The sequence below is a fragment of the Triticum urartu genome, chromosome 5A (assembly GCF_056163025.1).
Source record: "Triticum urartu cultivar PI428250 chromosome 5A, HENAU_Tu73, whole genome shotgun sequence".
Lineage (NCBI taxonomy): Eukaryota > Viridiplantae > Streptophyta > Magnoliopsida > Poales > Poaceae > Triticum > Triticum urartu.
Window position 1 is genome coordinate 424,858,574 of NC_141877.1, and position 15,952 is coordinate 424,874,525.

At 48.1% G+C, this 15,952-nt stretch overlaps 2 protein-coding genes across 2 annotated transcripts; one reads left to right on the forward strand and one right to left on the reverse strand.

Annotated features, from left to right (window-relative positions):
* The first annotated feature begins 1,213 nt into the window (after nt 1-1,213).
* On the forward strand, nt 1,214-7,078 carry LOC147971714 (uncharacterized). The gene is made up of 3 exons (XM_087522838.1): nt 1,214-1,550; nt 2,731-2,949; nt 6,939-7,078. Exons 1-3 carry the CDS (start codon nt 1,214-1,216, stop codon nt 7,076-7,078), a joined length of 696 nt encoding a protein of 231 aa, XP_087378964.1.
* Nucleotides 7,079-7,926: 848 nt separating this feature from the next.
* LOC125543471 (glutamate receptor 2.8-like) lies at nt 7,927-15,198 on the reverse strand. Its single transcript, XM_048706837.2, has 3 exons — nt 14,790-15,198; nt 13,364-14,676; nt 7,927-9,508 (listed from the first exon to the last, which is right to left on the reverse strand). The coding sequence occupies exons 1-3, from the start codon at nt 15,055-15,057 to the stop codon at nt 8,225-8,227; spliced, it is 2,865 nt and encodes a 954-aa protein (XP_048562794.2). The 5' UTR covers nt 15,058-15,198; the 3' UTR covers nt 7,927-8,224.
* Nucleotides 15,199-15,952: the final 754 nt, after the last annotated feature.

The window sequence follows — 15,952 nt, forward strand, 5'->3', positions numbered from 1 at the left end:
CCGGCGCGGCAGCGCGCGGCAGCTTTGGCATTGATTCGCCGCGGGAAACGAGGCGATGAGGACGACGAAGCGGCGAGAAGCGAGACGAGTTGCTGGCAAGGAGGGCCCGCAGCTCTTTCGTGCCAAAAACAATTCGCCCGGCGCCGCCAGCGCGCTGAGTTCGGGTTGGGTCCGTCGGCGTCAATTTCGGCCTGAGCCGGCGAAAATTGGGCCCTTGGGGGTGCGACTGGGCCGATTTTTTGGCGCCGGCGGCCGAAAAATCGCCTGGAGGGCCTTGTTGGGGACGCGGCTGGAGATGCTCCAAGCTACCACCCCCGCATATTCACCTTGATGACACAGCAGGTCACCCACTGCCTCCTCCCCTAGCTCCGTCCGCTCCGTTTTTCCTCTCAATATCATCACCATTGTCGGAAGACGCCTCTAGGTAAAGCATGTACCACTACGCCATCATCTTTCCAAACGAGAGTGAGCTCCTTGTCGCCGGCCCAGAGGAAGCGGCGGCGAGGCTTGTCAATTTCCCTGAAGACTATGGCGTCTTCGTCTCGTACGACGAACGAGCGATGGCGCGTATCCTATGCCGCCGATCTGCAGACACATACGCTCACGTTCCGCGACGGTGAGCTGATTCTCCGACGAGACGCGCTCCACCTCGTGTTGATCGACGGGCGCGGGGTTACGGTTGACGCGCGATTCCTTCGCGTGGGGGAACGCATCGACATCGACGACATCATCTCTCTGCCGTGCCATTTTGCGAAGATACGGGATCGACTACCGACGACGTGGCCGTCCCCAGCGAGCACGGCGTACGGCCCGGACCGTGGCGCGGTACACGGGAGGCATGCGGACCCTCAGGTATGTGCTTCGACTCGTGTCGAGGGTGTCCAGAACCCCACCCACCGCCCGTCAATGGCGGATGGGTGACACGTGGGAGCAGATCGCCATGAGGGACCCCACCCCGACCCTGGGGCGGAACCATATGGAGCGGGGGAGGAAGGGGGACGCATCATTTTCCCCACCTACTGCCACTACCGCACGAGGCGCGCATCTCGCCTTCCTCTTCGGGCATCTGTGGGAGCGAGCTAGGGTTTCCCCCACCCCCATCTACTCCCCACACGAATCCTTCGGCTGGTGGCCCGGCAAGGCCGGCGGCGACGACCGCTCCTTCGCCCAGGTCGCTGCGGCGGAGCGGCCCGGTGGCGTGCGGCGGGACTCGATGGGAGAGCATGGTGGGGGGAGATCTGGAGGGTGGAGGGACAACATGGCGCGGGGTGGATTTGGCGGAGGGCGCAAGGCTCCACTGCCAAATCAGACTCGCCATATGGTGTGGCAGCGGCCAGTTCCACCGCCGCCGGCGGCTGGTGGTTCGAGATCTGGAGGTGGTGAGGTCGGAGACAGATGGGAAGCTGCCGCGCGGGCCATGAGCGGGGCGACCAAGGAGACGACGACGGGCGCCAAGGAGCCTCCTCCACACCCTCCACCTCCACCTCCACCGACTGGACAAGCTGCGACCAAGGGCACCAACGAGATCTGCATCAACTGCTCCCTCTCAGGTCATTTCGCTCCTCGCTGCCCTACTATCCGTTGTGAGAAATGCAACAAGCTAGGTCATATGGCTCAACTATGTCAAACTCTGAGGCCCTGGGAATGTGTTCCTCTCATGTGCGGATTCCAGTCGCCTGGCCAGGGTTTCTTCTATATTCCTGACATGTGTGCCGCTAAACAGAGCGTAGAAAAAACGAACAATGTTGTGATCACTATAGTGGAGGGAGTTGCATCTGTTAAAGAGATTGAACATGAATTTAATGCCATCTTTGCTAAAAAGCCTGGTAAGAAGAAGTGGCGATGTACAGCCCGTTCCATTGGTCTTGCTAAATTTGTGATGCGTTTTCCTAATGCTAGTGAAGTTGAGAGAGCATGTTGTTATGGGAAACGTATGCCTTTGATGGAGGGGGCTGTTGTGGTTTGCATTACACCTTGGACTGCATCTATAGGGGCCAAGGGAATTATGGAAAAAGCTTGGGTGAGGGTTCGTAATATCCCTATCGAAAAAAGGTGCACTGAACATGCTGCTTATGCTGGGGCTCTGGTAGGGATAACACTAGAAGTAGATGAAACTACTATACATAAACCTGAGTATGTCAGAATTTTACTCGGATGCAGAGAGGTGGAGAGAATTCCCCCCTCGGCTGAAGGGATGCTTGGGGAGCAATATTATGACTTCTTTTATGAAGTTGAGAAAGTTGTGGAATTGGGGGCTGACAAAAACCAGTCCTCCATAGCGGTTGATAGCAGTGCATCTCCTTCCTTCCCCAAGAAAGCAAGGATGGAAACATATCCTGCTTATTCTACTGGGCAAGGGGAAACGAGTGCTTCCATGGTTGGTACCTACTCATCCCAGAATTATGATAAAGGGGGGCAGAGGTTGGCTGTTGTTGCTGAGAGTGAAGAAGAAGAGGAAAGTGACGAGGGCAACCATACAGAACTGCTTATCGAAACCATGGCTAGAGAGCATGATACTGAAAAAAATGACATATTGTGATCCTCACAGTGGTGATGTTTCTAAGGAGAAAGTCCATGATGGGCTGGAAATGGAAGTGATAACAGGATCTCCCATCCATGATGTTGATATGCATAAAGGTGCTTGGGGAATTTTGACTCCTGTTCCCCCCTCACCTCTATATCTGCATTATGATGATACTAGTTATGGGAGTATTTTTCCTCCTTTGACAGATTATGTTGCATGGCCATCCCTGCCTCACATTGTTCCACTTGAGGAAGGGTCTATGGAAGGGGGAGAGAACTGTAGTACTTATACAGTTGAGTCTCCATCTGGGTCCCCAACTCAAGATAGCGTGATCTATGAGGAATATGCTCCACGTAGACAGATGCAGAAGCTGGAAAAAGTGGAGGGCGTGGCCACCAACAGAATGAGGAAGAGAGATTCAAAATGTATGAGAACACCCAACTCAAAAAATCAGTTTTCTGCTGTCTGATTCTGCCATTATATTGCGTGCTTCATTAATGGGAGTGCAAATCCCAGATGATGATTTTGCTGCTATAGATATTCTACGTGAACTCGAACTCTCTAGAAATCTTTTGCATGATAAAAATATTGAGGTGAATCCCCCTAAGATGACCATTGGTGATGGGTTAGGAAATGAGGTACCCCTGTCTTTAACCTGGGACGATGACAGTAAGGATAGTGAAGATCCTTTTATCCTTGTTCAGTCTAGACAAAAGAAAAAGAAGTATCGTCGCAAAAAATTAGTGGTGGTTATATCACCTAATAAACCTGTCGGGCCTATGACAAGAAGTCAAATGAGAAAAGGAGAGGGTAGGGCTGCTATGGACCCTGGCAGACCTACCAGAGTTAGGGATAAACCCGAACGATATAAATGAAAGGCATTTTTTGGAATTGCAGGGGGGCAGGTAAGAAGGGCATGTCTACCTGCCTCACGGATATGATTAATGCCAATGAGATTGATTTTATTGGTCTTCAAGAAACTATGAAAGAGACATATAAGCTATCCTTTTTTAGGAAGCTTGACCCGAACCAAAAATTTCATTGGGAGTGGATTCCTTCTAGGGGAAAATCTGGAGGAATTCTTTGTGGGATTAGTAAAGATAATTTTGATATCCTTATAACTAAACATGGTAAGTACATCCTGCAGTTAGATCTGTTTGATAAAGTCAAGAATTGTAGGTGGTCTTTGCTGATTGTTTATGGTGCTGCTCATGATGAACATAAACCTGAGTTCATCGCGGAGTTGTCTTCTATGTGCCATAATACTAACATGCCTTATCTGGTGGGGGAGATTTTAATATCATTAGACACAGTGGGGAGAAGAATAAAAAAACAGCCATTTCACACTTCTCTGATGTGTTTAATTCTGTCACACACCTGCTTGGGTTGAGAGAAATTCACATGACAGGTGGTTGTTATACCTGGTCTAATAAACAAGAAAACCCAACTTTGGAAAAATTGGATAGGGTCCTGATGTCCCCTGATTGGGAGGATTTATACCCCCTTGCATCAGTAAATAAGTTAGTCAAAGAGAATTCTGACCATAACCCCTTACTGTTGGATGGTGGGGGAGCCTCATCTAGAGCACCAGGTAACAGGTGCTTCAGATTTGATAACACTTGGCTTAAGAATCCAGATTTCCTTCCCCTGGTATCTGAGATCTGGTCAAGGCCAGTTTACACTATCAATCCCATCGACTCTTTGAACATTAAGCTGAAGAGGTTTAAAAAATTCTTCAAAGGGTGGTGGTCCAATTTGTTTGGTCATAACAAAATTAGAAAGAGGATTATTAAGCTTGAACTTCAGAAATTGGAAAAACTGGAGGAGGAGGTTGGACTTTGTGGGAAAGCCTACACTAGGAAGCTTGCTATCCCGGTAGAACTTAATGAGATGTATGTAGAAGAGGAGCTGCATTGGCACCAATTTTCTAATGAGAGGTGGCTTTTGCAAGGGGACAATAACACTGATTTCTTCCACAAGGTAGCTAACGGGCGTCGTAGAAAAAATTCCATGATTTCCCTCGAATGTGGATCTGTGACCATAGAAGGTATCAAGAACTTATTAGCCCATGCCACGGAATATTACAGAAACCTTTTTGGACCGGCCCCTGGCAATCTTTGTCAAATAGATGCAACATTATGGTCTCGGGAGGAAAATATCTCTCCTGAAGATAATGATGACTTGACTCGTCCTTTCTCTCTTGAGGAGATCAAAAAGGCTTTGTTTGATATGAAATCTAACCGAGCCCCTGGACCGGATGACATCCCTGTTGAGTTCTATCAACATTGCTGGGAAATTGTCTCTCCGGATCTGATGCGCTTGTTTGAGTGGTTCTATGAGGGCAAATTAGATGTGCAGAGGCTGAACTATGGCATTATAACTCTACTGCCTAAATCATCAGACACCAATAGAATTCAGCAATATAGGCCCATTTGTTTGTTACGTTGTCCCTACAAATTACTCACCAAAGCCATGGATATTAGGGCTAGCAAATACGCGCACAAGTTGTTCAGTATACAACAAAATGCTTTCATTAAAGGGCGGCATATAGTTAACGGCATACTATCCTTGCATGAGGTGCTGCACTATACTCATATTAAAAAGCAAGTGGGGGTAATACTTAAGCTTGATTTCGAGAAGGCTTATGACAACGTTAATTGGGAGTTTTTACTCGATTGTCATGTGAAACGTGGGTTTAATTCTAAGTGGTGTGGGTGGGTTTCTCAAATTCTTATGAATGGCACGGTCAGCGTCAAGATTAATGATGAGGTTGGGCCTTATATACAAAGTTCCAAGGGGGTGAGGCAGGGCGATCCTCATTCCCCTTTCCTTTTTAATCTGGCGGCTGAGTGCCTAACTAAGATGATGTTGACTGCATAAAAGAATGGTCTTATTAAAGGTTTGGCTGCTGATCTTATTGAGGGTGGGCATCCTACAATACGCTGATGACACGGTGCTTTGTTTTGAACATGATATCGACAAAGCCATCAATGTCAAGCTCTTGCTCTATCTTTTTGAACTCATGTCTGGTTTAAAAATCAATTTTGAGAAGAGTGAGGTTTTTGGTATCGGAGGAGATAACGATATAGATTTAGTTTACGCTGATATGTTTGGTTGCCAAGTGGGTACCCTACCTATGAAATACCTTGGAGTCCCAGTAACATACTCCACTCTCAGGAATGTGGATCTAGATTTCCTGGATGGGAAATGATTAAAAAGCTTGACGCCTGGGTGGCCTATGCGGCCTCCTCCGGGGCCAGACTCACTTTATTGGGTTCTAGTCTTGATGGGATTCCATCCTATCTCATGTCGATGTTCCTTTTCAATAAAACCTTTATTGAAAAGATGGACAAACATCATAGACGATTCTTTTGGAGGAGGAAGAATAAGAAACACGGGTATCATATGGTTAGATGGACAAGAATTTGTCGATCTAAGAAAATAGGGGGGTTGGGTATTAAGGATCTTCATAAACAGAATGTTGCTCTACTTGTTAAATGGTGGTGGAAACTTGAAACCAGCGATGGGTTGTGGCAACGTATAGTCAGAGCTAGATACTTTAAGAATAAGATTGTAGCAAATATACGAGGTCGTTTCTCCGACTCCCCTTGTTGGAAAGCTATTATGAAAGTCAAGGACTCATATATGGCTGGTAGGAAAATCACCATCGAAAGTGGTAACCTAACTAGGATCTGGCATGATCCTTGGGTAGAGAACATTATATTGAAAGATCGGTTCCCTGATCTGTTCAGCATTTGCCATGATCAGGAGAGTACTCTGGCATCCTGGGTAGCGAGTAACCATGAGCTAAACTTCAGACACAGATTATCAGGTGTTGGGCGAACAGTGGGCTTGGATGGTTACAGAGGCTAAAAAACTTTCGCTGAGTAATTCCTCAGATAATATCTCCTGGGCATTTAGTAGTAAAGGGAAGTTTACGACTAAATCGATGTATGAATGGCTGGAAAGAAACCTGGCTGGCCCCAATTATAAGTGGGTTTAGAAAGCCCCCGTTCCATTGAAGATTAAAATTTTCTTATGGCAGTTATTTCAGAATGCTGTGCTTACGCGAGACAATATGCGCAATAGGAAGTGGCCTGGAAATCCTATGTGTTCCTTTTGTACAGATATAGAAACTGCGAATCACTTGTTCTTTACTTGCCCTCTTGCTCGTACAGTTTGGGGTGTACTGGGTATGACTGTTGGGTCTCTTGTTGTCCCCGATCGCTTTGGCAAAGTTTTGCCTGGTTCTATAGGTTCTTTCCAGGAGGAAATCAATTCTATATGATGATTATTGCGGCAATATGTTGGGGTATCTGGTGTCTCCGCAACAAAGTTACCTTTGATAAATATGTAGCTCGCACTCCCCTGAAGGCTGTTTTCACTGCCTGCTCGTTTATGTTGTATTGGGCAGGGTTGCTTAAAGCTGAAGACAAGGCGAAATTCCAAGCTGGAGTGAAGAGGTTGGCTCACGTGGCTGCTACGCTGGCGGACAGGCCCTTCACTCGCGACAGGCTTCTCTTGGATGACAGGGATGGGATCCAGATTGGCTAGCTGGATCTGCTGCTTGGGTCTCCTTTTAAGTCTTATGGTCCACTGGGGTTTGATGCCCGCTGGATATTTGTCTCATGGTCGTGTTTTGGCTAGTCGTTTTGAGATAGTCGGATAGTCTCTTCCTGGGAACAGATGTTTTTATTTGGGTTGTGGCTTATTTGTGTCATCAGGTTTTCGCCCCATGGCGAATGGCTCGCTCGAGAGTCATCATGCGGTGGGTTTCCTGATGATGCACCAGCTCGCTCCCCCCTTTCAGTCTCATTTAGCTTTTGCAGTCGGTCTTATCTCTAGGTCTGGTTTTCCTTAATGAAATGGTTAGCATGATACTTTAACAGACTTGGTTACTACAGACTGATGTATTTCCGTTGATTGCAAAATTAATGGAAAGGGGTGTGAGCCCGATTGGAAAAAAAAAGGTAAAGCCTGTACGACCAATGGCGACGACGAGGCTCTTTCACCTGTGGTTTGGATCTGCGAGTCCTAGGCCAGTGGCGCGCGTGGCGCTTAGTGGAGTGCTAGTACCGACAATGGTGTGAAGCAGGGCGGCGAGAGGTTCCGGTTCGTGCCATATACCAGTGGCCCGGGAGGCTAGGTTTAGTTGGCACCATCATGATATTTACTCAAAGGAAATGTTTCATGAGGTTTAAAAGACGAGACTACTTTGACAAAACTGCAATGTGATGTCCTGGGACATGTAACTGCAACATTGCAACATGACGGCCAGGGAGCCATTGGAAAACTAGCATGTACTATCTGGTGTGGCATTTCTTCTTTTATATTGCAACTAGTAGAGGATTTTTTTTTAGCCGAGAAAACTAGTAGAGTGAAAAATTGATCAATTATACAGTAAAAAATGTACGTCTTTCTTCTTCCTTTTTTATCCCAAGAAATTACAACTCTTTCGAAGCATTTTTATCCCGAGGAATTACACCTCTTTCTTCTTCCTTTCTTCCCTTGCACGGTTTTTACATACAATTTACAGTTGCGATTGTCTTTCTTCTTCCTTTCTACTACAATGTACACTAATTCCCCAACTACTCACTGCCATCAATCTCTTCATCACCATGGCAATTCCCTCGGAACAATCATTAATCATCGGTTCGCTACGAAGAGAAATAAGTCGGAGATCGAACGGCAGTTGATCAGCTACTGGCCTCTGCCATTCTCTCCAGAGTCGACAGGATTGGGAGCCACCTCATCCCCCTCCTGTCCACCGGCGGCCAGCTCGATCTCACCGGTTGCTGGGCTTGCCGTCCCCGACCACTCGCTCGTGTACGGCGCGCTGAGTGGGCTGCCGAGTTCACTCTGCGCGGCAAGAGGGGAGGCAACCGTGTCGTTCCGGACAGACACGGTGCTGCCGTCGTCCTTGACCCTGAAGGTGTGCGACGAGGGGTCCTTGTCGTCGAAGAGCTTGAACAAACTCGAGAGCCAGTCCTTCCAGGACAAGTGCGGCGGGAGCTCCCGTCGGTTGGCCGCGACAAAGGTGGCGAGGTGGACGACGCAGCAGAGGAGCGAGGTGGCGCCGGTGATGAGGAACAGACCCCAGAAGCTGTTAAAGCTGAGGCTGTTGGACGTGAACGGCCCGCTATCCTGCGTAGCACCATCGTCGTTGGGGTCGCCGAACCACTTACGCTCGATCATGTTCATCTCATCGCTTTCGGTGAGCTTTAGGATGGCCTGCGACAGGTCCGTCACGTACGGCGACCCCTTGGGGAACGCGAACCCGAACCCGCCGGTCTTGTTGAGCGGTCCCGTCATGGTGAAGTTGTCGCGGTAGGTCTTGAGGAAGATCCTGAGGTAGGGCGTCTCATTTACGACGGCGCCAATGGTGCCGTTGAGCAGGCACTCATGGATGGTCTGCGAGTTCGGGTACCGCACGAGCCTTCCCTGCGGGAAACCCGACGCCATCATGGCCCTGAGCACGAAGGAGTTGTTCATGACCCCGACCATCTCCATGCCCCGCTGCAGCTCGCGGTAGTCGGCCACGGCCGGCTCCAGCTGCGGCACCGTGAGCATGGACGTGAGGCTCGCCGTGTAGCTGGACTGCAGGATGAGCACCACGAAGACCCACACGAGCACCACGAACCTGGAGAGGTTGCTCTTGAGCGTCTCCCTGTGGGCGAAGACGAGGGTGGAGAAGCCGAAGTAGAGGAGCGTGCCGACCTGGTAGGAGGCCGGCCCGCGGAACTCGAGGTTGGCGCGGTGCTCGATGGCCCAGACCACGAAGCCGGTGAAGAGGAAGAAGGCGGCGCTGACGAGCCAGAGGTCGTAGCGGAGCGGCTTGAGGAAGACCCACGTCCGCTTGTTGCTCCGCTGGTCGCGCACCCGCACCAAGATGGCGATGGCCGTCGCCGCGTAAGGCAGCGTGAAGTCCACGTGGTTCGACCGGTTCGCCGTCATGGTGATGTCCGCCACCGCCGCATCGAACGTCTGCAGAAAAGGACGGGTCGACAAGGCTGATTAATTGATCAAAAATTTGCTCAATTGAAAGAAATCTTTGGCATGTAATGTGAAAATTGATGGGTCTACACATAATCTGAAAGGCCTCTTATTCACAACAAATATAGCTTTGATAATTGATAATGATATGGTATGCAGTTCATATTAAAACATCCAGCATCCGAGTCATTTGTTTAGCCTAAAAACAGCGACCGATACGACCAATACGCCCGGCAATGCAGCCGATATGAGTTATCCATGCATCTTGAGAACTGGGCAGCAGCCCAATGGCAAGGTGATAGTGGTGCATCCTTAGGCTGGTCGTAATGGTACTATCATATTTCCTCTATTTTACAATGTAGTGCTTCCTTTATTCCCGTGCTTCAACTTTGACCGTAAATTTAACTACCAAAACCGATTGCGGCGGGAGCAAAAATTATATCAGTGAATTCGTATTCAAAAGAAGTTTTCAATTATATAATTTTTTCTCCCGCCGCAGTTGGTCCCGTTGGTTAAATTTATGGTCAAAGTTGGACCTCGGGAAGCACGGACGCACTATATTTTGGAATGGAGGGAGTATCTAGTATCATGCATGCCAACTAGACAATTTTGATAAGGTGTCATAGCATTAAATGAAGAAAGAGATGGTGGAGTATCATATTATAATACCGTATCATAATAAATGCTATACTACTTTATGTCATACAAGGCAATCAATAGAGAACTACATGATATTAACATATGATAGGCTGATTATAGTGGGGAGTAACTTATACTAGTGCCATGCATATGACACTATTCTAAGTTACCACCTTCACAGTGCAAAGTAACATACTAGTATCCCTAAAAAAAGTAACATACTAGTAGTGTCATATGTGGCTTCATTTAATGGCTTGTAGACTCATCTTATCTTGGGAAGCGCTATGTTACAGTAACATATTATGTTACCACTTCTCATTAACTACATGTCACATCAGCAAAAGTTTCTCGAAATGCGTTATGTTACTATCTAAGTTATTCCCACTATAACTAGTCTTAAAGAGGTAGTATCATATGCATGATACTAGTATATGATACTTCATATTACAATCAGCCTTATTGACCCGTGTTCGACTCATGTCGGAAGCGAATTTACACGATCTCATCGGGATGATCCTTCTTCTGTAGTGCTAGATCTCATTTTTTTTATTTTATAGTTATATCCAATGCATGTTCGGCGTGGTTGCCCATCGTTTTCGGAGACGGTAGCGGTCTTTGGCGTGTCACCTCCTCCAAATCCAAACAAAAACAAAAGGAAAAGAGTGCATACATGTTTCACACATGCACGACTTTTTCTACGCTAAATGGAACCCGGACCAGCGAAGCAGGGTCCTATATATTCCTAGTGGCCTAGTAGGATGACAAGGACCTCTCGTGCTACTATACAAAACTGCAACGAGTTGTTGCTAATTTAAGCAGAGTATATAATCATCATCAGTTGCTTAATCGCTTACCGCCAGAGGAGATCACCCGAGCAGGATTCGATTCCCAAAACAAGCAGCCGCGGCCACCCACTGCGCGTGGGTACACGACTACAGATTCCAGTGCAGATCCCAATCTTCTCAGACGACGTGGAAGTGTGGGATGTGATGTCGTCAATCGTGACATACTGGGCTCACGTTAGCAGGGCACACATCATGCCTTGCTAGGTTCCAAACTACAGATGTGGTACTACAAAATGAGTAATGTTACACCCACGTAAAACTAATGTATGGTTTTAACGTAAAAAAAACGTGGAAACAAGGGATTGATTCGATGGGGATGGAAGGGCCCACCCTTTTGAAAATCAGGGAAAAAAAGCAAAGTTGTTAAAAAGATTACGTAGGTTTAAGTAGCTTTTACATAGATGTAGGATTGTTGCTACTCCCTCCCTTCATTTTTATAAGTCGTTTCAGACAATTCAAAATAGGCTGTTTTGCACATTGTCTGAAATGTCTTCAAGGTCTTATAAAAGTGAACAGAGGGAGTACAAAATTTAAGGGAGTGCTAGCCACCTAATCTAAATTCTCTCCATCTCATAAATCACAAAGCCGTCATCAGACGACTTAAAACTACCCAAATTGAAAGTTTAAGCTATTGCTGATACGGTTTTTCTTTCTTATAAAGGAGAGAGAGTACTTTTTTATCATTCTCTATAAAAAAAGAGCACCCTTTAGCAACAACTTGCATAACAAATATTCACTTGTATCAAGATATAAGACTTTTTTTAGACTCCATTTGTATCAACAAACAGCTTATATTTTGATATAGAAGGAGTACGAGTTAACAAGGGTGAAAGGTTGTTTAGGTTTCAGGCACTAGATCATGAGGCACTGGTAATAAATGCTCTAGCGTGCACTAGTTTTCCTAATACGTGTTGCAATGTTTAAAAACCATCATTATAGACCTTTGCTTTTGCAATATTCCCATTTTACGTACAAAAAACATATATACAAACAATATAGTACTTGCTCCAATTAATATTACTTGTTGCTGCTTTAGTATAACTTTAATACAAGTAATACGGATTGGAGGGAGTACACTAAATCGACACATTGTTTTTCAAGAAAGTCATTGTGAGTTATCTAATGAATAAATGAACACATTGTTTTTACCGCGTAGGTATTTAATAAATACTATTCTCTCCGATTCATAATAAATGTCGTAATTTTAAACTAAGGCTGAACTAATCTTAGTTCAAAACTATGACCCTTATTTTGAATAGGAGGGAGTAGTAAGATAGAAAATAATAAAATATATAATGAATCCATATACGTAAGAGGACCAACGGTCTATTACTTCTATGGCATATACGTACTCCCTCAGTTTCAAAAGGTATATCTGGGGTTTTTAAAAGTCAAACATGTGAATGTTTGGATCAAGGTTTTAGAAAAAATATATCAATATCTACAATATCAAATTTGTACATTAGATCCATCAAGAATTTTTTTTCATAATTTGTGATTTTATATTGTAAATATCGATACTTAATTTCATACTCCCTTACATTATGGGACGGAGGGAGTAATCTTGATCAAACATACACAAGTTTGACTTGCATGAAAATCAGTACACTTTATATTCTAAAATGGAGGTAGTATATAGATTGACATGTCTCCGGTCCATGGATATGGATGTTAACCAACAACTTATTGATAACACTGACGTTTTCAAAGGGAACAGGAAACCTTGATAGCAATGGTATACTGGCATTCAATGGTCAACTGGCCTAACTCCGCAAAAACAAAACGGTCAACTGGCTTAATGGCTAGGAATATTATTCAAGTCAAAATATTCGTCAAAGAAACTTGAACAAGGTATGTCCAAAAACTCTCGTCCCAACCACACATGTACTGCATGGTGTGTAGTCTAGTCTATGCTGGCCCACACACCTATTTTTCTCTCACAAAAAGGATAGTCAAATCCCATGGCTCAACCTTGGACAGGCGGTGGAAACTACCAAGCAGGAGTACGGTAGGGGCAGATGGAATTTCCGGTGGAGCAGTGAAATGCATTGAGATCGGAAAGAATACCAACGGCGAAAACACTACTCTTGTTATCAAGTTGACCCTTGCTAATATCTTGACACTTATAAGTACTAGCATATCTGTGCATGATATACGTTTATATTTGGTACACTAAAATAGTTGGAACCAGCATGGAGCAGTGATCCAAATTTTATTTTACGTAACGTGTAACTTGCATATCATCACGTCAGGATAGAAAATGGTGGCTAATTGAAGTGATGTGCTGCTTAAGAACGACTATAGTAGTAGTACTACTTGCAGAACTTAAAAAAACATGTGATGATTAAGGAGTGCGACTTACCCCATTGCCAACGGCTTGTACAAGGTCGTCGTAGGGCATGGACGCCGCCTTGACGTACTCGAACGGCAGCGCGTAGGGCAGCAGCCGCACCGCCGCCTCGAACACCTCGATCACGAACCCGCTCGCCGTCGTCTGGTTCGTCGCCGGATCCACCTCCAGCCGCACGATCGGCTTGTAGCTGTCCGACACGTTCCCCGGCACCGCCACCCGCAGCTTCCGCGCGCTCGTCGGCTGCACCCACCCCGTCGGCCGGACCGTCGAATCTCCCGGCCAGATCACCGGCCGGAGCTCGCCGCTCGACTCGTTGGATCCGCTGTCCACCTGCCGGCTCAGCCCGTGCCGGGCCGACCAGAACCCGATGATCCTCTCTCTTCCGCTGTCCATGATGTTCACCACCTGGAACGCCGGCACGGCGAGCTCGCCGTTGACGAGCTCGAACTTGCCTCCGAGGCCGTCGAATTTCGTATCGTTGATAGCTCGGAGGAAGCTGGGGCCCGATCTTGACTTGCCGAGCCCGGCGATGTCGGTGGGGCCGCCCTTGCCGCCTACCAGCCCCGGCGGCGACGATAAGTCGCCGGGGCTGAGCCGCTCTGCCGCGGACGCGACGGCCCACGCGGCGTCGTACGCCCACAGAGCGTAGCAGCCCATCACGGCTTGCGCCGGCTCGGCGTCCCGGTGGTCGCGCATGTACCGGTGCGCCCATCGTTTCTTGACGTCGCGCAGCCGCGTCGTGTGTGGCACGTGGGGCGTCAGCCCGATGACGCCCTGCGGCGGGTCGACGGAGCCGAGGAGGCCCGTGAGCCCGTCGGTGATGACCCACACGTAGCCCTCGGCCATCATGCCGGTGTCCACGGCGGCGGCGAACACGTTCTTCGCGAGCCCGGGGCGCGTGTGCAGCACGAAGACGCGCGTTTGCTCCGACTGCATGCGTAGCAGCGCCGCGGCGATGGCGTCGTGGGTCGCCGCGGCCGGGAGCGCGCAGCGGTAGGGGACCTCGGTGCGCTCGGCGGTGAGGGCGTCCACGAGGAAGGGCACGAAGGCGGCGCCGTAGTCGTCGTCCTGGTAGATGGGCACGACGCGGCGCCAGCCGAAGTGCGTGGCGAGCGCGGCGATGGCGTCGGCCTGCGACGCGTCGCTCAGCGCGGCCCGGGCGAAGAACGCCGCCGTGGCAGGCGACACCGACGGGCTGGTGGCCGAGAAGGACACGACGGGGAGCTGCGCCTGCGTGGCGAGGCCGGCGACGAAGGCCGACTCGACGGACGACTGCGGGCCGAGGATGGCGCGCGCTCCCTGGACCGTCATCAGCTGCAGCGCTGCACGCACGCAGCAAGGCAAGAACACGCGGCGTCAGAACAACGACCGCGGAAACGCTCTGGTGCGTGGAGCGTGGAGAGGATCAGAATTCAGAAGCGTTGTCGGTCCATACCGGCGGACGCGGCGGCGACGACGTCTCCGCCGGAGTCGTGCTGCAGGATCCGAACCCGGACGGAGGAGTTGGGGTAGGCGGCGTAGAAGTCTTCCAGGGCCATGGGGATTGTGGTGGTGGCGATCTTGCCGACTGGCGAGCCGGCGTCGACGATGAACCCCACCTTGACCTCCGTCGGCGTGGTCGGCTGCGCCCGCGACGTCAACAGGATCGAGGCGGCGAGGCATGCCAGGAGGAAGCGAGCGTGGGCGTCCCCAAGCCCAGCCATGGGAGAGGGATCAGAGCAGTCAACTGCTTCGTCGTGGGAAGAAATTGTTTGGTCCGCGAAGACGGACGCCCTGCGCTGCGTGGCAGCTTTGTATAGTCACCACATGTGTAGAGAGCCTCGTTTCTTTTTGGTTGGATCGGATGCTGATTTGCGCGCGTGCAAGTTGGGCAACAAAAATCCTACACTTACGGGAGGCAATTGGGTGGAACAGAAACTTGGAAGTGGTCGTCAACACGCTAATAGGGCCTGAACTAGAGAAGGGTCAAAGATGTTGCTGAAAGGGCTACGATGGGCTCCAGTTTTAGATGATCACAGAAAGTTACTGAGAGAGCTCGGGGAGGTTACCTTGAGCATTGTAACAGAGAGTCTAATATTGTTTTTTTTACATGAGAGAGTCTAATGTTGTTGCTCATGAGCTAACTGAGTGGGGGTGTGCAAATGGTGGATGCACCTCCGGTTTTTATTGCTAAATTTTTAGCAGACGATGTAAGCATTGTTTCAGTTTTATAATAAAGTTATGTGAATTTGATTTAGTTCTTAATTGATTTGATTTAAGAATTTTAAAATATCTACGAGGCCTTCCCATGAAAGAAAAATAGTACTCTTTGCAAAGGTCACTTGTACCTTTCCGGGTTGTGACAAGTGTCACATTGTATGTGCGCCATTTGTCGCTACCATGGAGTTTTCTTTTTTCGTACGTTCATTTATTTAAAATATTTTATCTCTCAAACCGCATGTTCATGTCTTGAACGTTTTTACCATTGGATTCCTCGCTCGAAATCATCAAAACTAGATCTCATATTGATAAGTTTTCGGAAATTGGCAATGGCTCCTAGGTGCATATGCACCCATTGTCTAAATACACATTTTGAAAAGTTGAAAATTTTCTAACAAA